The following is a 25,924-nucleotide window of genomic DNA, read 5'->3' as shown; positions in this document are numbered from 1 at the left end:
GTTTGTTTAAAGTAAGGTAGGAACTGAAAATATTCAAATTTGTGAAACGAACTCTTGTTTCGCAATCACAAAAAGTCCTAATAAGGGTAATGAAATTGGCTAATTAAAATCACTTAAACTCGTGCTATTCACAAGTTTCGTCTTGTTGGTGGTGATGAGTGTGTTAGCCATGGCAAACACACCAACATCCAAGATGACTGTCTTTCCCTCCAAGAGAATGTTTGGATTGAAGGGACAAGCCAAAAGATCCCTTCACTCCTCATCCTTCCTTGAGATGAATTTTGAAGGTATCGACTTTCCACAACTTCCGCTACCATCAGTCCTTTCATTTCCGGTGAGGAATTGTTTCAAGCTTTGAGAAGAGATCCATTCCACTTGAGAAATACCTATACTTTGGGTGCTTCTGAAATTGAATTGAGAACCAACAAGAGAAGTATCAATAAATTGAAGAGAAATGTCGACTATGCTCCAATTAGACATAATGTTGGTCGAGTAGAAGGTAACACCATGAAGATTTATTCAGTTGAAGGTACAGCTCTCTCTGGTATTGTTAATCTTGATAGAGAACTCAATGTATGGGACGTCAAGTGTGATCCAACTGATGACTCCATCACCATTGACTTTTCAGATCACGCGCGTACTGCCTCTCGTTTCATTCCTGGTACAAGATTCATCATTAGTGAAAAGTGGAATTGTTTCAGAGGTCAAGAAGATCGTGCTGAGAATCCTGCCACAACCAATGTTGTCCTCACGCGTGAAATCATAGCTCATGAAGGAAATATGATGAGAGTTCGTTTCCAAACTCGTTCCATGTCTCCTGCTGAATTGTTCATGGAGGCAGAAATTGGAGTTAACTCAAGAGGAGTTACACCAATCTCTAGAAAAGTTCTCTGGGGATTGAGTGATGCTTGGAATTCAGTCAAGAAGGCAGGTGCTGCTGTTGGTGGTGCTGTCAACAATGCCTATCAAACTGTCAAGGCTGCTCTTCCAGATCCAACTTATGAAGGATCCGCAAGTTACACCACTCCAATGTTAAATATTAATTGTGATAGTTCTGGAACACCAATTAATAATAACATTCCAATTTATAAGGCTGAATCTCTTGAAGTTGCCTGTGAAGATTGTATCTCTAGAATCTTTATGGAATTCTCATTGAAGGTCAATATCAAATTGATCACTTTAAAGACCTTGCGTGCAACAGTTGGTGGTAGTTGGAAGACATCTGGTTATGTCAGACTGGCAGTCACAGCAAAATACGAAAAGGATATTGAAAAACTCTTACTCAAAGCTCCAGCTGTTACCATTCCAATCATGATTAGTGCTGTTCCAGTATTAACTGTCTCCGTACTTCCAAGTCTTAAATTCAAAGGTAAAATCGAAGCCACTGGTACAATTTCCTATCGTAGAAACTTTGAATTACTCATCCAAAAGACATTGGGTTATGAGTACAATGATGGAACTTATAGTACTGTAAAGGAAGGAGATGGAATTACTTTCTCATCTGATCCACCAAAGATTGAAGTAAATGCTGTGACCAATGTTTACTTTGGATTGATTCCAGGTGTTGAAGTCAATGTTAAGATTTTGGGTGTTAAGGAATTGGCCTCTGTTTATGTTGGTATTGCTCCTCGTTTCAGAATTGAATTGATTGGCGAAGGATTGATTGAAGGTGATTCAGTTTCAGCTTATTGTAAATTGAGCGCCTATTACAATTTAATTTTCTATTATGAATCTGAGAAATTTGGTGGTAGTAAGGAATTAGAATTAGTTGGTAAAACTGAAATTGCCTCAATGAGTGGTAAATTCAAGACCATGAGTCCACCAAAACCAAAGTATGCTGAATCTACTACAGATAGTAATGGTAACTTAGTTCCAGGAGCCAATAACTATGTTGGTAAAGCAGATCCAGCCTCAGATCCTGTTCCAGTTCCAGTCGTTGTTCAACCAGAGTTCAAGTCAACTCCAGCATTCTATGAATTTAATATTAAGAATGCCAATAATAACTTTTACTATGTCAAGTATGGTTATGTAGCTGCCAAAGGAGATGCTATTACCTTTCACTGTTTCTAAATCTGTCCAAGGAGTCACTTTGGCCACAATTAGTATTCCAAATGGAGGAACTACAAAGAAATATTTTAAATTTGAAGTTTATAAGAATATGTTGAATACCAATACTGCTCAAAATGACGTTCTTATTACTCAAGGTGATTATGATGTCACTCAAACTGTCAATGATGGAACAGTCATGGAGGATGGCACTTTTATTAAGGTTGTTTACAAAACAGCTCAAACTCCAATTTTCATCTTTACTTCAACTCCTGATCCAACTAAGGAAAATATCATTGAAGGTGAAGTCGATTTTATTCTCAGATATGATGCCCCACGTGAAAGTGATGTTGTTTTCATGTCAATTCTCACAGATCAAAAAATAGTGACAACTGATTTTGAATTAAGCACAACAACTTATGGTGGTTGGTTCTCATATACTTACTAAAAGGTTGGAAACCCAATTATCTTTATGAAGATTTTGGATACTGCTGCTAATTATCCACGTTATGCCTTCTCAATGCAAGCTTGGGGTAAATTTAGTTTGACCTTGTCAGAAGCATGGACATCTGGAAACATGTACAAGATGTCAAATGGTGCCAAGTTCAATTATATTGATAAGGAAACTGAATATACTTTCCACTTGACTTTGGAAAATATGAATATTGGAAATACTGATAAGATTTTATTGGCAACTGTCATTCCACTTGATGAAAGTTTCACAATTAAGCAAATTGGTATGGCTCCTTACAATATCATGGATTTCAATTCCAAGATTGTAAATCCATTCCGTTCTGGAAGATTAATCATTAATTTGAATAGATATACTTATCCATATTTGTCAATGACTTCTTTGGAAGGTGCTGGTAAACTCAAATTTGCAAATGATTTCTATACCAATATTCTCAATGATGGTAGTTCATTCATGGTTAATTATGGAGTTGGTGAAACAATTTTTCCAATTGCTGATGAATATTTGAATAAGGGTGATGTGTCAATGATGTCAACCAATCAAATTAATCTTCAATTTGTTTACAATGATATTCTTAATAGTGGTGTTCCATCTGAAACTAAGGTTATTGGTCCAAATTCTGATTTTAGCTATTATGGTATGAAGTGTTCAGCTGTCAGGATGACAGATATCAATGCCAAGACTTTATATTTGAGAATTGTGAATAGTGCAACAGGTGTTGTAATGAGTTATGATTCTAATATTGTTGTTGATTCTAAAGAAATGAGTAGAGATACCAAATCAATCAATAATTTGGTTGCTGAAAAGGTAGGTGAGGTTGCACTGTTTAGTATTGACATTTCGAATGTTTGTACTGGAACAGCCGAAAGGTTTATTCAAATTAAGGTCACCAACAAGAAGACAAGTTCAGTTTCCATCTTTTTGGAAGCAAGTATTTCCTAGAACTTTGACCATTGCAAGAAGAGAAATTGACGCAACTTCCATTACAATGGATCCAGCCATCAATGGAAACTTTTATTTGGATTTGGCAGCTGACTTGAACAATGCCAAAACTGCCAACAAAATTGGTCTTGTTCTCATTGCTGAAAGTACCGATGCCACATGTGTCTATGACATGTCTGTCAATTCCAATACTGTAAAGGCAACTCCATCAATTACTGATGTCAACTCAATTGCCACTTCAAGTTATTCCTATACTTCAACAGTTAAGAGATTGCCAATTGCCTTCTCCAAGACAACTGGTACCTTAGTTCAATTCAATTTACTTTCAAAATGTGCTTTGAAATTGACTTTGGAAGATTTGAAACCAACAACTGTCGACATGGTTTGGATTAATCAAGCAACAGCTGGAAATACCGAATTTATGGTTTACAATAGTAATCCTGACCATCCATTTGATGTGAAGGGAATTGCTGATATTAATGCAAATCCAAGTAAGATCTTTGATATGATTAAGAGTGGGTCAACTGATTTGACGACATTGTACACTGTTAGTGCATGTACTGTTTCAACCATTGATCAATTGCTCCAAATTAATTTGGTGAAGAAAGATAGTGCAGCAGTGGTTAAGACTTCATTTACTTTCACACCAACTGCTTCATTGTTCTCAACTTCATCTGTTGCTGCTACAACAGATTTGGTTGTTGTGGACGAATCAAAACAAGTGATTGTTGCTACTAGCTCAGGTTCTCCTACAAACAATAACAATAATAATAACAATAACAATAATAACAATGGTACTGTTCCAATACATAGTACTGATGTTAATGGTTCTGGTAAGATTGTTGCATCAGTATTCGTCATGGTTGTGATGATTTGTAATTTCTTACTCCTTTAGAATTAGATTACGTAACAATAAACATAAACATTTCCTATAATATATATTTCATTGCCTTAAAATAACCAATGACAATGAATGAGTTGTTACACGAAGAGGAATAATAATTTATTTGTTATTTATTTGTTATTTAATAATTTAGTATACACATATGGAATCTAGCTTAGAAGTTATAGTGAGGTTGATGACCACCTCCTTGGGTTTGTGATTGATTGTTCATTGGAACTTGAAAATGACCCATGCCATTATTTGAGTTGGCTAGTTGGTTTATCCTACCTTGTTGAGCTTGAGATTGTTGGTTATAGTATTGGTTATGAATTTGAGGAACTTGTTGAGCACCTTGTCCCATATGTTGGAATTGAGGCACAGCTCCTCCCATGTGTCATACATATCTACGACCTGCTCTCTTCTTAGCGTTGCGTCCGTGTATTAAAAAATTCCATTGTTTTTTGGAATTACATAAAATATTGGAACAGGTAAAAAATCTTTAAATAGATCCCACATGCAATTTACAATTAATTCAAAATAAAATACCTCAACAAGAAACACACAACAAAATGCCTGCCAGACTCATCACTTTGCAAAACTCACACATAAAGTCAACCACAACTGATTTACACGAATATCTGTCAACAGTGAAAACAGAATGGATCAGATCAAAGTTATCCAAAACAAAAAGCGAAAGATTATTTTGCAGACTGAATGCCAAGAGAATTGATCACTGAATATGTATAGCCTTTCCAATTTTGTAAATATTGTTGTAAAATAATTCGATTATAAATGTTTATCACAAATAAATTTAAATGCTTCCCTAACAGATGGAAATACGTGAGTTGCAGGATTTTGTGAATCATTTTCTTCACTTGATTGCCAAACTCCAGTTCTCAATAACATGGAAACAAATCCAGCACCATTTGCACCTTTGATATCACTCAATGGATTGTCACCAATTGCATAAATAGTCATATCATCGACATTATCTCTATCTTCATGACCAGCATGTGAGGATCTCAATTGGTCAATTAAAACTTTCTTTGCATAATCATAGGTGACTTTGTGTGGTTTTCCAAATAATTCATATTGTAAATGTTGTCTCTTTCCATTTGAAATGAAAAATAAAGTATCCAAAGCTTCTAAGAAAGCACCCATTGTAAATCTTGGATGTTTTGAAACACCTTGATAAACCAAATCAGGATTACAAACATTCACTTTAACATGTTGAGTTTCTTTTGAAAAATCCAAATTATGTCCAACCTTTCCATTACTTAAAACCAAATCACAACAAACTTGTAAAGTTTCACACCAATCAACTGGAGTATCCAAAAATACAATACTATCAATAGGTTCATCATTTTCAGATAATTTCAACTGTTCTTCATGACTAAATTTGTAATAATTTTCATGATCTTTCATAGAGTAAGGTAACAGAAATGGATACTTTTCAGCAAATTGTCTCAATGAAATTCTATTATCATATCCATAATTTTCCATAATTTTATCACAACTTGAATCATTTCTTCCAATATATAAAACTCTCTTTTCATAGGCTTGAGTGAGTGATGAGAATTTTGATTTTCTATTTAATGGAGTATGACACATTAAAACTTTAGAATTATCAATTTCAAGTCCGAATAATTTAGAAAGCCTTTCAGCACGTGATTCTTCAGTTTCACCTCCTCCATTAGTAACAAAAACAAAGGGAATATGATGCTCATGAAGTGATTTTAACATTTCAGGTACTCCTTCTATCACTGTACCATCATGAATTAAAACTCCATCAATATCAAAAACAATTGCAAAATCCTTGTGGGGGGAAGCTACTTCAGATGGTGAATTTTCAAGTGTTGCCAACATGTTTGGTCCGATGATTGGATTTTCTGTATTTTTTTTAAATTTATTTAAATTTCGTTTTATGGATAATTTAACTAAGAACAGTGAGGACAATTATAAGATTCTCATCGAACTAATAATAATTGGTAAGAGGATAGTAATTGAGAAAGCATGCCAACATTGTTTCTAGTTTCGTAATCCATACTGTTTCGTCCCCAAAGAGAATAAAGTTGTGTTGATAAGAGAATGAGTTTAGTGGTTGATAATTTATAAAATAGAATTAAATTTTAAAAGCTCTGATTGGTAATGTAACAATTGATTTGGCTTGAACTTTCTTTTCCTTAACAAGAGCTCTAATTAATACTATTGCCAATGATAGTGGAGTTTGTTTTTGATTGTTGACCATCCATGAAATGTAAGAATCTTGTGGGTGAGTTTGATTGTCTGTGAAAAGATATTGTAAATCCTTAAAGTCAATCATGGAGAAATTATAAATCTTTTTGCTCATAACATCAATAATTTGTTGAGTGACTTGAGGAGGAGTATTTTGTGGTGGTTGTGTGTTGACAGGTGGTTGTTCCTTATTTTTCATTCCCAATAATGATTTGGTTTCTCTTCCAAAGCTGAATAATCCTTTCTTTTGTTTCTCTTGTTGATGGACAACATTCACAAGTTGAAGTCTGAGCGGACGTTTGTCATTTCTCTTTGGTGGAATGATGAATTGTTTAAATGATGTAATAATTGCTGTTTTTACAACTTCTGGGTCAACAATTCCCTCCAATAAACTGTTTTCTACAATAATATAACTATCTGATAATCCATATTTTACAATTTGATTCCAACATGAAATCACAAAGTCGTGATAATGATTGAGTTTTTCTAAACAACCGGCATGAGCAAGAATTAACCCACAATCAACAATAGGGCTTCTGAACCACTTGAATTGGGATTGAATTTTGTTCATTACTAAAATTGGATTTTCATATTTTGGTCCATTTTCTTCAGCATAGATATATCTAATGTATGTATGAAGGAATGAATCTCCGATATCATCTCTGGCCAATCTATCAATATCAACACGTTTACAAAGCATATCTATCACCTCAGTATTATTGGAAATAGCAGCAAGATGAAGACATGTTCTCTTGAGCTTATCTCTTTCATTCACTCGTATATTGGACATTTGTAATAGTTTTTTGATAGTTGAATCATACCTCAGTAGAACAGAGTAATGAAGAGGTGTCATACCATACTCATCCTTTACATTTGGTTTAACCCTTGAGGATGAAGAAATGCATTGGCGAAGAGCTTTTGTAAGGTTCTTTTTCTTTCCTTCCAAAATTAAATCTCTGTTAAAGGTTTCTCTCAGTCTTCCATCTGCAAATAAATGGAGTGAATGGCCAATAGAATTACCAATCAAGTAGACTGTAGATGAAATTCTGTGTTGATTGATGGCGTATTCTAATGGAAGTTTTCCATCCTTGTTTCTGATAGATAAAAGGGCTCCTTTAACCTTGTGTGCATATTCCAGAACAGATTTCAATCCATACCAACAACATGCATGTACGATAGTATCTCCATTATCATTGAGTGGTGTGTTAATACTGCTGATTTGTTTCAGTAACTTGTCTATTAATTTCTTCTTCTCCACCATTTTTCTTGGTATATTTGGAAGTTCTGGCTCGTTATTAGAAGCAACACTAACCTCATCACTTGAATCGTTTGGTGTTGATGATCTTTTGCTTCTCTGAAATCCTTCCATATCTTCTCTGAGATTGATTAAACTTGTCCTAGCAATTTCTCTAACTTGTTGTTCAAGAAAATCTACAGATGTCAACTTTGAAAGGGATCCCTTATTTTTGTGAAGATCTAACCTGGAAATGAGTAGTGATATCAAGGTCTCAACAGAATGCTTGTTTGTTATTTTGCTCAAATCTTTAAGGTTTGATTCACAATGTTTTTCAAGTAAAACCAGTGAACATTCAGTTGGTATTGTTCCCAGATACTTGTACAGAATGTTGAGCATGGAAGAAATATTTTCACATAGAATTTTTAACTCTTTTGGATCCAATAGTCCTAATTGTATCATATCAAATGATTCCTGTTGGTTTTCCTCTGACTCATCCTCATCATCTTGATCATCATTAGCACTTATTGGAGTTGGTATGGCATTTGGATTGTACAATTCTGATCTGGTATCACTTTGTAGCTCTGATGGTGTTGGTGCATTTGGATTTGGATATATTACAGTAGTATTGGCAGTACCCTTGTTAAGGATTGATTCAGTTGGTTTGTTGGATGTACCAAAATCATCCTCAAATCCAAAGTTGTGGCTCGATGTTGTGGCAACAAACGAATGACGCATATCATTACTTCCCAATCCCATATTTTGCCATCTTTCAAAAACATTTGAAAAATCTCTCGTTTCTCCAGAACGTACAGGAATATCAAAAGTAATAGCAGGAAATGCATCGTCTCTCATATCATCCTCTGCCATAGTGGAATAAATAGGTGACTCGAAGAATGAAACAGTTTTGGTATGTTCAACTACTTGAGGAATTGGCTTGGCTGTTTGTGTTTCATTTGTGTTGACTATTGGTTCTTCATCCGATAATAGTGGACTTGATCGTCCAAAACTGACACTCTTTGATCTCTTTTTCTCCACTGAAAAATCAAAACTTTGGGCTACACTCGGAACATTTTTGTTATTGAAATTATTTGATGAATTAGGCATGGCAGTTACTGGAACAAACTGTTGATCATTCAAATTATTATTAATCATTGAATTTAGAGAATTACTATAAAACATTTCAGAATTTTGATTATTCCATTGTTGTTGCTGAGTATTTGCAGGTTGTTGATACATTAAGTTATTGAGGGATGATTGTTGTTTAAGAGGTGGAGGAAATTGAGAACCACCACTACTATCTAAAATATTTGATTGTTGATTAAAAGGAGGGGTAGGTTGCGGATTGAAGAAGGACATGCTTGCTCTATTATTTGGAATGTGTTGTTGTGTGTTGTTGTTGTTGTTGGGAAAGAGGAAGAGTAGGAAGTGGTTTGGACGCATTTGGTGATGAAGTTGATACAGCACCACTCAATCCATTTCCGAACATGGTTCTATTTCCTTGATTGCCATAGTTATTGTTATTATTTGGTGTTATTGTTGACGAAAAGGAGTTGGCAAGATATTGTTGCTGATGTTGATTATTTGCTGGTTGCTGCTGGTTAGAGAATGAAACATGTCCACCACCACTGCTCATTTTTTTGTATTGTGGCTTGTTTTCATCACCTTTTATTCATAAGAGAGTTTGATTTGTGCGAACACAAACCTGGTTCGATGATTTTCTCTAATTTCCAATTCGAACTTGCAAACTCCTTTTCGTTCTTCTTTCAAAAATAATCATCTCATTTGTTGTCGTAGAGCCTTAGACAGTCCACCTCCTTCCTCAAGTGCATTGTTCTCTCATTGAAAATGAACAATACGAGATTAGATAGAGAGGAGCAGTTGGAAGTCCTTTCATTAAGGAAAGTGTAATCATTAATTCCCCAATCGATGGTTGTTGTAATAGTGTAATGTACAATGGTGTTACAAAATTATAATAGTTGGAAGTCAACTTGTGAGTCAGATGTCCAATTAATATTAATATTTGGGATCTGGAATGTTTGTACCAGGAATGTAATGTCTCTGATAGGGGTCATATATTTTCCTAATTTTGTCCTTATAGTCCTTTTCTTTTTTGAGAAGTTTCTTTTCCTCTTCATGTCTATTGTGATCTTCCATAATGGAGGCTCCTAAAGTTTTAGAGTCGTCATTTGAGAAATATCTAGTATTATCTAATTGAGTTGCCGTCAATCCAATGAAAATTAAATATCCTAATAATCCAGTCAATGAACAGAATAAACAACAAGCCATTACTGTAATGCAAAACCATTGACAAACTACAATAATGGTGATGGAAACAAAGAGTGAATTATTAATACTTTCACAATCTTCTACAAATAATAACCAAGTTAAATAACATAATATCCCCAATGAACCAATAAATGTTAATATTTTCAATCCGAGAAAAGTAATTGATGTAAATTGATTAATATTATCATCCAATCTTCTCCTCCGACGTTTTGGTTGTTGCAAACAATTTTCAAAGAATGCACTCACTATAATACATAAGCTAAATAAAACAGAGAGGAAATCCAATCCCGACCAAGCAACAAGTAAAGTTAATAATGTTCTTTCCGAGCAGAAGGCAATATTCTCTGATGTTGAATAATTTTCCATGTAAATAACAAAAGTTCCTATAGCAAATCCTAATGTAAAACAACATGTCAGCACTTGACATGCTATATTGATTCTTTTTAGAGTGAGTCATTGATATGTTAAAGACAATCATTTACCTACGCCATGAAGAGAACTTTCATTTTTGTTTCTTTTTTTCAAAGTGAAATTGTTAATTTAATTCTAATAATTATCGGAGAGAGAGGATTTATTCATCATCTTCATCAACAAAACTGCTCAAATCAGCACCACCTCTGAACAAGTTTTGATAAGAACCATATCTTGTACAAGTCAATGACTTCTTTTGTTGTCTAACGTAATCCTTATAACGTTCAATACCTTCTTCAAGAATCTTCAAAGCATCAACCCTTGGTAACATATCCTTCACAACAACAGAAACACTATCCTTATTCAATTTCTTATAATCTTCATAGAAAATCTTAATTTCGTTCAAAATGTGTGGTCTAAGATCGGTCAATTCGTTAATTCCTCTGTATTCTGGGTCATCAGCGTGAACAGCTATTAGTGACATGTTTTAGCCACAATTATTAAATTCCTTCTACATACCAATAATCTTATATTCGAGTTCACCATTGTCAATCAATGGCATAACACCAATAGGGTGGCAACGAAGAATACTCATTGGATGGCAAGGGGCTTGCATCAAAACCAAAACGTCAATTGGATCATTATCTTCACCCAAGGTTTGTGGAATGAAACCATAATTTGCTGGATAAAGCAAACTATCCAAATTCATAAATTGTGAATATTTCTATTTCTACTTACGAGCTGCTAAGAATGTGGCTAACCTTCAAGAGACCGTACTTGGTATCATATTGATACTTGATTTTACATCCTTTTGGAATTTCTAACAATAACGGAATTATAAACAAATTTATCTTCTACCACTAATTATTCAAAATATAATAATACCTACCAATAAGGGCGTTAAAGAGCTCTGATGAACCGACATCAAGATCATGCCAACTATTTTCATCAAATTAATATTTAATCATCACCAATATTATTATTAAATATATTTTTTCAATTATTTGCAAAACCTACGCGTGAATGATCATGTGAGGGAAAGCAACACTAGGAGTAACTTCAGTGTTATCCTTGGTGTCTTCAGAGAATTTAACAGTCTTTTGTTCGCTCATTTCTTGTGGTTGTTCAGCTTTTCTTTTCATGCACGTGCAGCAAGGGGTGTGAATGGAAAATATTTCGCTATTTTTTTAATTCGCAAAAATTTCTTTTGCCAAAAGCCTTCTGTTGATGGTCAAGCAAGAAGAAAAGAAGAACCAATAAAAACAATAACGCGAAAAAAAAAGCACACCAAAACAGAGTTTACAGATTATTCCTTTCACTCATTGAGTTTGAGAAAAGAGCACATAAAGTGTAGATGGAGTTCTTTACAAAATCGATTCAAATAGAGGTCAGACCAAATTATTTACTTTTTACAACAACACATTTATTAAGAGCCTATTTATAATCTGCAGGTTCAAAAAACACACAAAAAAAAATGCTAATTTGTGGAGAATGTGGTCAACCTCTTAGAAAATTTAGATATGATCTCGACTCGACACACTCATTCCTGATGTGTCCGAATGAAAATTGTGTTTTTCCTTTTCATACAACAAATTTTACAGAATATTTGATGGAGGAAAATAAAGAAGAATTGGAGAGTGGTCATCATCCAAAAGAATTGGCTTCTAATCAATCAAGTAGTAATACTATTACACCAATAATTGATCTTTCATCATCACCTGTAAAATATTCAGTCACGGAAACAATTCATAATGAGGATGAGATTTTCAATTCTATTTTTGAAGATTATCTTAAATAATATTAGAATTTTAATAATTAATTATTAATGGAGATTCTGTTTGGTTTTCTTTTTGGATATTGACACTTTGGTGATAATCTTTTGGCTTCCTTTTTTTTAGAATCAGTATTCCACCTTTCCGCTAATTCCTTTAATTCTTTAAACTCCACTTTCACTAATTGCTTTACAGATCATTATATTGAAGAGAAACTTCATATTGTGAACTATTAAAAAACAATTACAAATTATTATTACCAACAGTTATTATAATTGCATAACAGCGCACATTAACTATCCACATCACAAGGCACACCAAATCAAAGCTTTCATCATGAACTCCAAGTTCACTTTACAATTTTTACAATATTTCCATTCAAAAAAAATAACACTGTTGCCACCATCATTGTAAAGAAAGGGAAGAATGGGTAATAAACACAGTGCTTCAAGTTCTTCCAGAAATGATAACAATGACCATCTCCAACAACAACGAATTAAATCTAAATATTCAGTGATTGAACCGGATGATTCTATTAAAGTCAGGCAAATGTTTTCCTACGATAGACAGTCATTTGAATTGAAGCCTTTAGAGATTTCCGGTCCTTTCTATGAAGATTCATTGAATAGATTGATGGTCATTCCGAATTTCTTTTCCGATGATGAATGCAGAGATTTGATTAAAAAGTGTTCCAATTTTCAATCTCTTGAAGATGAATATCCAAAGGAACACAGAAATGCCATGAGAGAACTGGTTACAGATAACAAGTTGGCCGATTTGATATTTAATAGACTAAAGAACAAGATTGATCTAGATCAGATTGGAAAATCAATTGCCCCGTATGGGTTGGACAGCAGAGGAAGATGGGTAGCTTGTGGAGTTAATGAATGTATGAGATTTAGCAAGTATGAAAAGGGAGAATATTTCAAAATTCATACCGACGGTCAGTTTAGAAGAAGTGAAAATGAGAGAAGTATTTACACATTACTGATCTATTTGAATCAGGATTTCAATGGTGGAGAAACCAAATTCTTCTCTGATCCAAACGACGATACTTTCAACCTTCATCATACTTTGAAACCTTCAGTTGGTAAATTGGCTCTATTTAATCAAGATTTTTATCATGAAGGATGTTCTGTAATTAGTGGAATCAAGTATATTTTAAGAACTGAAATTATGTATCTCAGAGTGGATAATAATTCAATTCCAAGAGATAACAATTTTGAACAATCAGAAACTTACCAACAAATTGGGCAAGCTTTTAAGGAAAGTGAAACTCTTGAAAAGAGTGGGGATGTTTATGGATCTTCAGAAAAGTATTTTGCTGGGCAGAGGCTGCTTGTGAAGAGTGGTAAAACCTTTGAATATTTGTTAAATAGGCAATACTGTATATTGGAAGGTCCAGTTGAAAACGACAAGAATGATAATCTGACAGTTCTACCAGAGGAGATTATTTTAAACATATTCACTTTTCTTTCAGAGAGTGAAATATGTTCTGTTGGTTTGCAATTGAGTAGATATTTGAATCATCTTGCAAGATCGCCCATTTTATGGAAAGCAGTGTACAAGAAATATTGGAATGGAAATACCTATCTTAAATTATGTGAAAAAGAACCACTCACAGATTGGTATCATGCTGCTAGAGTTAGAAATTTCACTGAACGCAATTTTAAACCTATCTGTATTGATATAACCAGTGAGGTTGCAACTTTTGGATTTTTCAGTGATGAAACTCCAAAAACGACTGAGCCCTATGTGGGTAGATATACAGGAGGCCAGTAAGTATTATACGAGTTGAAATTTCTCAATATCTCAATACCTTAATAGCTTTAACTTTTACAGCTATTCAGATGCCATGCTTGGTAGAAGGGGTTCTGACCAGAGAAATGTATTTGATTATTTAACTGCAGAAGATTATCGTGTAACAGCCATGAACATTGGAACATTTTTCTCCAAAGTTTGTGAAGAAATTAATTTCACACCAAGCCATCCATTATTAATCTCAATCCCTCCAAAATATCTGAAAATGAAAAAATTGAGCAATTTTATTGATTTGGTATTGAAAACGCAAGTTCCTGCAGTTTGTTTACTTTCAAGACATACTATGATAGCATACTATCACAGTATTAGTCATTGTATAGTAATAGAGAAGGATGTAAACACAATTACCATCAGTGTGGTTTTGAATTTCTTCTCATTTGCTGGAGACATTTATGAAGTGGATTCAAACAGGACAATAGAAAAGGAGTTCAAAAAAGGATTAAAAGAAGTATTGAGGGCCAAGAGGATGGATGTTATTGAACAGGTAAAAAATGTAATATTGGTAGGATCAGAAAATGGATGGGCTGAAGAAGTTTCTAAAATTTTACCGAATGTAACTATTGTTCATTCTACTGATTCGAACGAGGGATTTAGGGGAGCTCAGATGTTTGCCACTCAAGAGGATTTTAGAGATTTGTGCTCTTTTTGGAATGGTCAAATTAGAGATTATCATGATTATTATTAATTTACTTAAATCTTTTTCGCATACAATACATTTTCTTTATCATTTTTCAATATTTAATTGCATTTTCATTTTGTTGAACTGCTGTCACAACAGTATTAATTTATTTTGTTTGGTTTTTGGATTCCTTTTCGAATGCATTCTTATTTGATTTTTCCATTTTGAGTAGGATCATTTGTTGATTGTTCAATTCATCAAGTAATTTTTCGTTTTGTGATTTTAATGCTTCGATAATTCTTTCATACTTGTCCTTTTGTTCATTGAATTGTTTCTTTTCAAATAGAACTTTCAGATATTTATCTTCCATTGCCTTATTCAAAGAACACAGGTTCTCACTTTCAGAGTTGAGAACTTCAATATAGTTATAGGCATCATCAATTTTGTTAACTTTCTTTGACAGGGCTTCATTCATCTTATCTATTTTCTCTTTCATCAATAGGTTTTCATTAGAAAGACTCTCTATTTCATCATTCAGACAAGTTTCACTGCTAAGCTTTTCTAAAGCGAGCTTTTTCAAACTAACTGCTAGTTCCTTCAACTTTACCTCCTTTTCTTCCATTAATTTCTTTAGCTCAATAATTTCATTTTCTAAATTACTTTTTTCCTTCTTAAGAAATTGTAGTTCAATATCTAACTCATCTATTCTCTTTGACCTAACTTCTAATATTTCTGTTATTTCATCAATCTTGTATTGATAATCAACAAATATCTGTGATTTACTACTCAGAGTTCCTCTCAACCCTTCTACCTCCACTTCCAAACAATTTACAGTTTCTCGTTGCTTTTCCATCATTTCTTTAACAATAGAAGTAATTGAATTGTCACCTTCAATCTGTGCAGATGAGAAACATGACTTGATTTGGTTTACAATATCTACTAGCTCCTCAATATTCTTTTCTTTCAAAACAAGTTCACAATTCTTCTGCTCCATACTCTCGTTTAATGTTTCAACAATAACAGAAAGCTCTTCCACCCTCTTTGATTTTTCCTCAATGATTGATTTTGCTTCCTCAAAAACTTTCTTTCGTTCTAAAACTGTTGCACACAGTTTCTCATATTTTTGGGAAATATCTCTAACCTTTTCTTCCATGATTGATCTTTCATTGCTTAAAACTTTACATCTCTCTTCATATTTTAGTTTAAATGCAGAAAGTTCTGACCTTGTTTTTGCCAGATCAATAAGTGTTTGGGCATTGTCTTTTTCCAATTGTTCACACTTGTTTCCAATTGCTTCCACTTTGGATTCTTCTTTTAACAATTCGATGGTTTTTGCCATAAAATCATTTTGATCCGTAATTGATTCTATCTTTTTTAAATGATTTTCGGATATTTCAGTTATTTCTGCAATTTTTTGTTGATATCTGCTCTGTTGTTCTTTTGCTTGTTGAATTTCCAGCTGGAGAGAATTGTGCAAATCTGATTTTTAAGCAAGCTCCAATTTCGTTTTCTCGAGGTCTCTTTTAACAGTTTCTAGATCTTTTAGAAGAATTTCATGATTATCGGAAGCTTTCTCATATTTTGACTCGATCTTCTTTGTTGCGATATGCAATTGAGACCTCAGGGAGTTATTTTCATCTTGCAAGGATGTAACTCTTGACTCGATTTCTAGTATCTTGGCAATTTTTTCGTCTGAGATCTCTTCAATGTTAGCTATTTGTTCCTGGAGTTTCTCAATTTCTCTTGTTTTAATTTCTGATTCATTTCTCAGACTTTCAACAAATGAACGTATTGATTCAGGATTCTTCTCTTCTAAAATCCCAAAATAAGAGTAGGTTTGATTCAGATGTTTCTCCAATAACTTCACGTCATTTCTTGAAATTTCCAATTCTGTTCCCACTTTTTGTTCCTGATCCTCTTTCATCTTCAAAGAGTGAAGAAGTTTGCTTATTTGTTCAGACTGGCTTAGCACAGAGTCTTCCAATGAATGAGTAATTGACTTCTGATTGCCCAATGATTCTTCAAGTAGACCTACTTTTAATCCTAAATCCTCATTGTCTGAAACAATAAACTCAATTCTATCCTTTAGTTCCTTGTTCAACGCTTCAAGCTGTTTTTTCTCTGCGAGAACCTTAACATTCTTCTCCTTACAAGCAGTTTCAGATTCGGATTTCTCTTTAAACAATTGCTTCAAATAATAGGGCATATTAAATACATCTAATGGTTCTCTACCTTTTTCGGATTGAATTGCATCTTTGATTTCATTCAGTAATTCCATTGTTTTAGCGATTGTATTATCTTTTGCTTTTGAGCCATTTAGCATCCTATTGAAGTTATTGGTCAATTCAGATATTCTATTCTCTTGATCATTGATGGCTAATTTAAGCTTTTCACTTTTTTCTATTCTAGCTTTAATCAAAGATTCTGCTTGCAAAATGTTCTGATTATGATTGTCCAGTTTTAAGAATATATTTTTCACAAGTTGGAACATTTTCTGTGATTGTGGCTGGGAGTTTGAGACAGGATTGGTATTGTTAGATTTTCTGCTTATTACGACAAGAGTGCTAATGATAAGAGATATGAGTATCGATAAATCAAACAATAACCGAAAGGAAACTGTATCCTTTTCGACCCTTTCTTGAAACTCTAAAAAGGAAAGAAAATTGAACATTCCTTTTGGCATCTCCTGTACAAATATTCTTAATGCTTCTAAAGCATTTTCAGTGTAATTTCCGCATTGATTTTGGAGGTTTTCCTTAAAGAACCCCCTTACAAGCTCTTTTGTGAGTTCAACGCTCACATTTGATTGTTTAAAGAAGAATATAATTGCCTCTCTTCCAATTAGTGATTCAACAATGGTTTGCGAGCATTTTGAAGGAAATGTTCCAAGTAAGGTGGCGTATTCATCTTTTCCACTTCTTCTTGCCCGTTCTGAATACATTTTGAAAACCAATGAAGGATTGTCACCAAATAGTAAGCACTGATCTGAATATGAGCACTCTTTGAAAGTACTCTTTCTGAATTGTGTTTCCATTCTATCGTGGCATGATTTCATTTCTGCAAAAGTTCCTGAGAAACATCCAAGTATCATAGTCCTTCTATCAAAGGAAAGAATCGTCTGATTGAATATGAAATTCTTGATGAACTGATTGTAGCATCTATCCGATAGGTGGCCATACTTGCTTTGATAAAGGATTGAAGTTGAATTGTGGTTTTTTAGTGCAGGAACAAACTCTTCTGATAACGAACAACTCACACCCGATATAGTTGATATGAAGAGAAGAGTAATACTACACAAACACAATGTTACAATGTTGATATGAATTATTGAGGTTTTAAATCCCGATAACATTTGATGATGATAAGTAATCTATACTCGGTAAGCTAAGGTTTTTTTTAATGTTGTTTTATTTGAATAATTTTAGGCGCCAACTTTTATTGTACAAGTTGATTCGGAAAATGATTACCAATGAAAGTGAATACTCAATTTATTACATATTACATTGCTTTCAATGCACTTAGACATAATCTTCTCACCTTTTCAGAGCTTTTCTCACATTTCTTTAATTCCCAAAGGCGATCTACTGTGCCTGCCTGTATCAAAGTATCCTTAATGCTCTTGTCATTAGCAAATATTAGATTCAATAAATTCTTCAAACTTTCAACAACAATACTTTCTACTGATGAATGAGTTATTTTGACCATAAATTCAATTGCTCCAGACTTGAGGAAAGATGGATGAAACTGTTCAAATTGAGAAAAATGGAATAAAATCCTTAAACCATCCAATTTACATTCATCCATCGAATTGGTTTCCATAGCCCGAACAATATTTGAAATCTTGAACGTGTCATGAATCTGAGTCAAAATTGATTCATTTCTAGCCAGCTTTGATATACACCGAATGGATCTACTTTGAAGTTTGTGATCATTCTCTAATAAATATTTTAACAAACAGTCTCTTATTGCACTCTTTGAAATAAGCTTTCGTTGGAGCATAGTATCAGCTTCACAAAGGTTAGAGAGTGTACAAAGACAGTTCCATATTACAGTCCTCTCACCATTCATGCATAAAATCATTGATGCCAATGAATCCAGAAATATTTCTTTGAAAAAAGTAAAATGACTTTCTGGAAGTGTGCTTATATTTGCCAATGTTCTGCTAATTACTTTAGGTAAAAGCTCATATTCATCAAAACTCATAGCAAAAGGAGTAAATATAATATTCATTTCTGTTTTGGCAGCCTCTAATTTTGACTTGTACTCTGATATGGAGGAAGACAGTTTAAGTAATCGTATTATTGGATTGAGACCGTTATCATAAATATGCCGCTGTCCTTCCTTGTATTTACTGAGGTTGCTCATTAGAAGCATGCTAAGGAATGTTGAGGAAGTCATTGAAAAAACAAAGGCTCCCTGATCTGGAGGGACCTGCTGTTGATTGAGATCCCTTTGAAGGAGATTAAAAGCATGCTCTACTACTCTAGCTTCATAAATAATTTGGTGGGTTCTTGTATAGTCGCTAAGTTGTGAAAGAATGTGTAGTGTTCTTGTCTCGAGTAAAAGGTTAGTGGTTGCAGTTACAGGCACTGAAATGAACATTTCAACAACAGTATCGAAAATATATTTCAGAATTAAACTATCCCTGTGAATACTTGAAGAGGGAACAAAATTTGAAATGGCTTCAAGAATCAACCCCTTTAGGGTATTGACATCTTCCTCAACAAATTCCTCTCCATTGGCTCCTAGCTCTTTCATAACAGATAGTAAATTATGGAAAAAACCTGTTTTGTACATTTCTTCTCTCGCTTTTTCATGAAACGAGAGGGCTCTGATCAACTGATATAACGCCTGTTTTAAACTGATAGCTTGCTTCTTTTTCTTTTGGTTTGAGCTTTTTCTCACCTTGATGGTCAAAGAGTTGTAATCTGCAATAATTAGGCTCATTAATCCCATATCCAAAAGAATACTTGTTGTGCTATCGTCATGATATTCCTCATTATCATTGCATCTGGTACCCGATAAAATTATTTTTTCCAAACACAGTAAGACATTTGTTTTCAAAATTGGAGCTCTTTTCATCTTGAAAATACTTGAGGTAATTCCAAAAAATGGAGTATTCATGAGGAGCTTCGTCCTCACCTCTGTGCTACAGAAGGATATACATGTCACAGAATGGAACATATCCCTCATAATATTATATATAGCTTTTTCAGGAACATGGTCTGGAGAGGAAGAGTTTTCGTTTGGTTGGACAGGGCTTGAGTCATCCTGCAATTGTTTGAGGTGATCATTAAGGGCATCCATTTTTTCAATGATACAGTCAGAAAATCCCAATTCTTGCAATCTATTATTAATGACAGAAATCTTGATGAATTTCAAGAGATGGTGAATTCCAGTTACTGATGATTGCCCCAAAATTTGGAACGAATATTCACAAAGCTTTCTTACAATTTTCATTATAAATTGGAATACTTCTGGAAAGTTCAAAGAAATATTGGTTATTGTTGCTTTTAAATAGTCCAAGAAAATATTGTTGGATAGAATAGCCTGACATATACTTCTATATTGTTCCACATTCTTTTTTTCCATAGATTTCATCAAAGCGTAGAGGGCGGAAATATTTTCTAATTCTTCTTCCTTCTTTTGTACTGTTTCTTCCAGCAGTGGTCCTAGATGATTCATTGTTTTTACAAAGTCGGTGTTAGAGCTGTCTGCAAGTAGGGATATTATGGCTGTTCTGGATTCTGATATTTTCACATCAACTGGTTTCTTAACATCCATAACATAACTTGGTTCGAATTGAAATACAGGGGAAGAGGTAAGAGATCGAGACTTGTTCACTCTTGGATCAGGCGTTTCTCTCTTTGGAGCATCATTAAGTTGTCCAGTTCGAGAAACAGGTCTGGAATTGGTAGTAGTGATAGGGGAATCTGCTCTTGAAATTGATCTCTTTGAAGATGAACGAGATGTAATAGCAGGAGCATTGTTTAAATCAGACGAGCTCTTCAGCTTGTCAGAGGTTGGAATCTGTTCCACATCAAATGGTTTCTTTTCGGATTTAGATGAAGGTTTAACTGTTTCGAAAAGGGTAGGTTGCTTCTTTTCAACTTCAGGTTTTGCTTTTGGTTTAAGTTTCTTTTTTGGATCCACCTTAATTTTTGCTTTCTTGGATGTATCAGATGATGGTTTTCCATGTGTTACAAGGGAAAAGGCCTTAGATGTTTTAGATTTGTGTTTCCCCTCATTATTGGATGTTCTTGAACCTTCCTTTTCTCGTTTGTGCTTCAAATAGTTGAGCACTTTATCAACCTCAAACTCTCGCTGTCTAACTTCTTGTCTCATGTTTTCGGCCAACATGGTCTTATATTTTTCTCCATAATATTTGTTAAATGAATCAATAAATGGTACAGGATTACAAAATTTCTTCTTTTCCAAAACCACTAAAGGGCAATTTTGCCTTATTGAATTATAGCTACTAGTTAAAGTATTAAAGCTCAAAGTGTCCAAAGTCCCATAATTTGGACAATTGAACTTTGAAGTGTTAGGCTGTTCCCACTGAGTCATCGGTATAAAGGTTGGTGTGTAAAACCAAAAATCAGGAATTTGTGAGACTTCCTTGCTCTTTGCAAAGACACGATTAAGCGCTTCAGTATTTTGGAACAATGAAACATAATTTTCCTGTACAATTGGTGTTGGAGGTTTTTCAATAGGTTTCTCCACTGGTTTTTCTATTAGTTTTTCTGGTTGTTTTTCCATTTCTGATTCCACTTCGGAAGAGCTTTCATCTGATGAGCTTTTTCGAGAAGAGCTTGTGGCAAAAGATTCCTCCGATTGTCTTGGAAACTTTAATCCGCTCATACTGGCTTGCTTAGCGAATGGACTTTTTGATAAGGATTGAGATGTAGAAGGTCTAATGGCTCTAGCAATTGGAGGTTGAGGTTGCTCCTCTCTCTTAATTACAGCAGTAGTAGGTACTCGTTTTCCAGTTGAAGAAGATCTTCCTGAATTTCTTGGAGAAATCAATGAAGATTTGTCAATACTATTGAAAGTTTGTTGAGCTTACTATTCTTTTTTTCGGAGGAGTGATTGGAATAGTGATTGGATCCACATTTTGTGTTTTTTTAGATGTTGAATTATTTACATTTTCTTTTGCATTACTTGTGATGCTTAATTTTTCAAGAGAGGAAGAAACAGGTATGGATTTCTTTTTCGTTTTTGTCTCACCTCCACTTGACTTTTTCTCCTTTACTTTTTTCTTCCTCATCTTTTTAGGTGAGGAGTTTAACAACATTTTCCTCTCTCAATAATACTTGATTATTAATACAAACAAAAATTTGAATTGATGATGAAAATTTAATGTTGAATGATGTTTTTCCTCTTCGACTTTTTTAAAATACAATCATCAACAATTTCATTTTTTTTCTTTTTTGTTTACAGTTTGTGAGGGCGGGAGACATTCAAACAGAGATATCAAAGAGCACTGATGTTGGTTATTAGGTTATTATTTTATTCAGGGAAATAATAAGTATATTGATGATAATTTACCGAATAAATCAGAGAGTGAATATCTCATGTTTTTCATCCCAGTGTGCTTGAAAAGAAACAAAATTTACTTGTAGCATCGTTGAATTCCTTCTCAAAGAATTCTTTCAATAAAGATAAATAAATTGAATAATTGGGAGAGGAATCATCAAATTTCGGAATTGAAAAAATGGCTACACACGACTGTTGGCGACCACTTCTTGATAACCTCAGGGAAACTATTGAAGTTTCCAAGGCTGATAAGTAAGTTTTTCTTCAATCACTCTAAATATTGATAACTATATTTATAGGCCAAACAGAGAAAAGAAACAAAATTTAATCAATGCTCTTGATAGAGTTTTTGATGAAATTAAATCGGGAGAATATAACCACAGTGGTTCATCACTTTTGCAAAACGCCCAAGAAGTTTTTAATTTATTCAAGGATTTATTGTCTCATTTTGATGATTGGTCCTTCAAACAATCAATTGCTTTTGCTCTTGTACATTTCTACTTTATTTTCGAAAAACAAGAATTGATTAAATTGTTAATTAATGAAAACGAGGATTTGTTGAATTTAATTTTGGAAAACATTACTGATTCAAAGAGAGAAGTCAGAGATGCTACATCACAATCATTAGGAGGTTTATCTAAAGTTATTGGTGCTGACTTTTTAAAGCAAGACTTTATTTTGGATATTTTGAATAATCCAAAGAAGAAACAACCTGAGGAACCATACAAATCCGTTGAAGGTATGATGAATACTTTAGGATATATTTTGAGAAATTGCTCTATCATTACACACGAACAATTTACTTTCATGACTGATATTTTGTTCAATCATGCTACTGATTCTCAATTCGGTTCTTATTCTTCCTATGTTAGAAGATATGCTGTTAGAAGTTTGACTAAATCATTAGAATCACCAATTATTTTAGGATCAACACAATTGTTGAATAGATATACGGAATCTATTTTCACTACTTTCAAAGATCAAGATATTGATGTAAGAAGAGCTAATGGTCAATTATTTATCAAATTCTTAATGACTTTGATTCAAGTTGGAGGTGTTGTTGACTCTATTTCTGTTGAATCAGTCATCAGTGACTTGATTCAAACCTTGAATCAAGATAATATTCAATGGCAACAAAGACACGGTGTTTGTCTTGCTTTTGAAGCCATGTCATTGAACACCCAAATCTTTAACAATGACTCTACTGCCACCAATCACACCATCAATATTGTTGAAATTGTTAAACAATTGTACCCAGTTTTGGAACAACAAATGAAGAAGAAGGAACAAGATAAGGCTGGAAGTAATGGTAACGCTATTGCAGCCAAAAGTATTTGCAATTTCTTCATGTTACAATCTATCAAGTACAATATTGTGGATCAATTACAATATGTCCAAGACATGATCATTCACATGTTAAAGAGTGACGATCCATTGTTGTTGGATGCTGGTAACTATAGCGTTATTCAATTAATTACCAAGTTCTATAATTCTACCACTACTGCCAACAATACTCAATTGAACAACTTGTTGTCCTTGGTCTACAAGAATACCTTCCACGCTTCTTATCCAATCAAGTCTGGTGCTATGCTTTCATTGAGTAGAGCAGTTGAATGTATGAAATTGGCTGATACTCAAGATTTGATTACTGTTTTAACTGCCAATATTGTTAACGTGCTTGTGGAAGAATCTAAGCATACCAACAATTATGAAGTTAAGGAATCAGTTTTCAAGGCAATGGAAGATTTATTCACAAAGACCAAGTCTTTGGAACCAATCACTAATTTGGAACTCATGAATATCATCTTTGACGTATTGATTAAGAACTGTACCGACAAGTCATGTGGCTCAAATTCTGATTATCCAAGAAGTGCTTGTATTAATGCTTTATCAAGCTACTTGGTTTATATCAACAAGTACAGCCAAGAAATTGATAAGTTCATTATCAAGAACCAATTGAAGCTCATCATCAAATTGTTGAACACCATTATTGGTGAAGAAGAAATGATCATTGTCATTTCTAGTATCAAGCTTGCAAGAGTAATTGATTTATGGTACAATAACGAAAATTATAATGTAGATATGACCAGCTTGTATGGAAGTGTTTTGTGCTTGTCTTATGATCAAGATGATGAAATCAAGTACAATGCCTTGCCATTGAGAACTAGTATGATTGGATCTGTTAATACTGAAAAGATTGTTAACATTTGTAAATCTCTCTCTGCTGAAATTTTGAACGACGATGTTGATGAAGATAAGAGAATTGCTTCAAGTATGGTCTTGAAGTTCTTGGCTTCTCACCCAGCTCATTTAACATCTTTAAGTGGTGATGTTTTGAAGAAGTTGTTCACAATTGTTGCTAAGGGTTTATTACTCGAAGATAACAGAGAAAGTAAGGTTATCCAAGCCAACTGCTTGTTGTTATTGAGAGAATTGTCAAAGAATATGCAATTCAAGACTTTCAAACATACCAATCATATTATGTTATTGTTGATTAACTTGCTGGCAAACAAGAAGTCATTTGATTATGAAGTTGATTTTGATGAAGAAGATGAAAGCGAAGAAGATAGTGAAGATGAAAAGGAAGATTTGGAATTGAAATACCCAGGCAAGCTTTCTTCATCCAAGATTAATGCCCAACGTTGCAAGGTTATTGTTGACATTATTTTGAATGTTGAACCAGAGCTGATTGATTACTTTAATGCAATCAAAACCATTTTGGGATTGTACAAACAAACTGAAGCCAATGTTAAGCATGTATCATATTTGGCATCATTGTTTGGCTCTCAACACAATTTCTATGAATTGAACCCAACTGTACCAAAATTGCAAGTAGATGACTTGATGGAATCACTTGAAGATATGGAAGTTCCAGTAGAAAATGATAGTGAAGATGCCAAGTTATTTATTTTGGATAATGTCATGTCCATTGGAGGTGGAGTTAACAATAATGGAGCTGACATTTGCGATAACATCACCAGCCCATACTATAATGAAAACCTTATTATTAATACCATTAATAATGGTGATGTTGAAGAAGATGCCCTTATTGACTCATTGAATAACAGCATTCAAGATGAAGAAGACGAAAACATTACCAAGTACGCATTTGTTTTGTCTCAATTGTTGAGCAAGAATAAGGCATTGAATGGTGAATATGAAGACTTGATTAATACCATTATTGAAAAGGTTACCGAATGTTCAATGGACGAATCTGTATTGGTCTGGTTGTTGAGACTCTTGGAAACTATTGCAGCATTTGATAAGGAATTCAATGATGATAAGGTTTATAAATTCGCCACCAAGATTGACAAGTACAATTCAAAGGTATTTATTGCTGCATGCTCTTGCATTTTACAAGTTGCTGTCAATAATGGTAAATTGAATGAAATTGTCCAAACAGTTAGTGACCTCCTTGTTGATGAAGATATTGATGAAGGAAAGGATTTAATTCAATACGTTTTACATAGAAACAATATCAAATTACCTCTTCCAACACCAAAAGTAGACAATGTCAAGTCCAATGAGACATTTGCTGCCACACAAAGTAAATAAAGTTTACAACAAATCTACTGTAAAATTGTCCTCAAATCAGCATTCTTTCCATTTTCGTAACATCTCCCATATTCATTTCGCTTTATAATTCTCCGGAAGCAGATGATTC

The 25,924-nt window shown here is 33.7% G+C and overlaps 10 protein-coding genes across 10 annotated transcripts; 4 read left to right on the top strand and 6 right to left on the bottom strand.

Moving 5' to 3' along the window:
- Positions 1-169: 169 nt before the first annotated feature.
- Positions 170-4,355, top strand: NAEGRDRAFT_62302 (uncharacterized protein; the record flags this gene model as incomplete). Its single annotated transcript, XM_002682421.1, has 5 exons — positions 170-287; positions 353-2,028; positions 2,156-2,431; positions 2,525-3,325; positions 3,381-4,355. 5 exons carry the CDS (start codon positions 170-172, stop codon positions 4,353-4,355), a joined length of 3,846 nt encoding a protein of 1,281 aa, XP_002682467.1.
- A 774-nt stretch (positions 4,356-5,129) lies between these two features.
- Positions 5,130-6,209, bottom strand: NAEGRDRAFT_30028 (uncharacterized protein; the record flags this gene model as incomplete). Its single annotated transcript, XM_002682225.1, has 1 exon — positions 5,130-6,209. One exon carries the CDS (start codon positions 6,207-6,209, stop codon positions 5,130-5,132), a length of 1,080 nt encoding a protein of 359 aa, XP_002682271.1.
- Positions 6,210-6,465: 256 nt separating this feature from the next.
- On the bottom strand, positions 6,466-9,171 carry NAEGRDRAFT_45703 (uncharacterized protein; the record flags this gene model as incomplete). Its single annotated transcript, XM_002682224.1, has 1 exon — positions 6,466-9,171. The coding sequence occupies one exon, from the start codon at positions 9,169-9,171 to the stop codon at positions 6,466-6,468; it is 2,706 nt and encodes a 901-aa protein (XP_002682270.1).
- Positions 9,172-10,672: 1,501 nt separating this feature from the next.
- NAEGRDRAFT_30001 (uncharacterized protein) lies at positions 10,673-11,450 on the bottom strand (the record flags this gene model as incomplete). The annotated part of the gene is made up of 4 exons (XM_002682223.1): positions 10,673-10,983; positions 11,032-11,207; positions 11,251-11,332; positions 11,402-11,450. Coding segments are annotated over 4 exons (618 nt in total), but the record flags the coding sequence as incomplete, so codon positions are not given.
- Positions 11,451-11,986: 536 nt separating this feature from the next.
- Positions 11,987-12,310, top strand: NAEGRDRAFT_62298 (uncharacterized protein; the record flags this gene model as incomplete). The annotated part of the gene is made up of 1 exon (XM_002682420.1): positions 11,987-12,310. The coding sequence occupies one exon, from the start codon at positions 11,987-11,989 to the stop codon at positions 12,308-12,310; it is 324 nt and encodes a 107-aa protein (XP_002682466.1).
- A 400-nt stretch (positions 12,311-12,710) lies between these two features.
- Positions 12,711-14,066, top strand: NAEGRDRAFT_45701 (P4Hc domain-containing protein; the record flags this gene model as incomplete). Its single annotated transcript, XM_002682419.1, has 1 exon — positions 12,711-14,066. One exon carries the CDS (start codon positions 12,711-12,713, stop codon positions 14,064-14,066), a length of 1,356 nt encoding a protein of 451 aa, XP_002682465.1.
- Positions 14,067-14,890: 824 nt separating this feature from the next.
- Positions 14,891-16,063, bottom strand: NAEGRDRAFT_45700 (uncharacterized protein; the record flags this gene model as incomplete). The annotated part of the gene is made up of 1 exon (XM_002682222.1): positions 14,891-16,063. The coding sequence occupies one exon, from the start codon at positions 16,061-16,063 to the stop codon at positions 14,891-14,893; it is 1,173 nt and encodes a 390-aa protein (XP_002682268.1).
- Positions 16,064-16,210: 147 nt separating this feature from the next.
- On the bottom strand, positions 16,211-17,779 carry NAEGRDRAFT_62295 (uncharacterized protein; the record flags this gene model as incomplete). Its single annotated transcript, XM_002682221.1, has 1 exon — positions 16,211-17,779. The coding sequence occupies one exon, from the start codon at positions 17,777-17,779 to the stop codon at positions 16,211-16,213; it is 1,569 nt and encodes a 522-aa protein (XP_002682267.1).
- Positions 17,780-18,222: 443 nt separating this feature from the next.
- On the bottom strand, positions 18,223-21,585 carry NAEGRDRAFT_62294 (uncharacterized protein; the record flags this gene model as incomplete). Its single annotated transcript, XM_002682220.1, has 1 exon — positions 18,223-21,585. One exon carries the CDS (start codon positions 21,583-21,585, stop codon positions 18,223-18,225), a length of 3,363 nt encoding a protein of 1,120 aa, XP_002682266.1.
- Positions 21,586-22,438: 853 nt separating this feature from the next.
- NAEGRDRAFT_78043 (uncharacterized protein) lies at positions 22,439-25,840 on the top strand (the record flags this gene model as incomplete). The annotated part of the gene is made up of 2 exons (XM_002682418.1): positions 22,439-22,512; positions 22,560-25,840. 2 exons carry the CDS (start codon positions 22,439-22,441, stop codon positions 25,813-25,815), a joined length of 3,330 nt encoding a protein of 1,109 aa, XP_002682464.1. The 3' UTR covers positions 25,816-25,840.
- Between the last annotated feature and the right edge of the window lie 84 nt (positions 25,841-25,924).

The sequence above is a fragment of the Naegleria gruberi genome (assembly GCF_000004985.1).
Source record: "Naegleria gruberi genomic scaffold NAEGRscaffold_3, whole genome shotgun sequence".
Classification (NCBI taxonomy): Eukaryota; Heterolobosea; class Eutetramitea; order Acrasida; family Naegleriidae; genus Naegleria; species Naegleria gruberi.
Note: the sequence above shows the minus strand (reverse complement) of the source record. Positions and strands in the feature narration are given on the sequence as shown.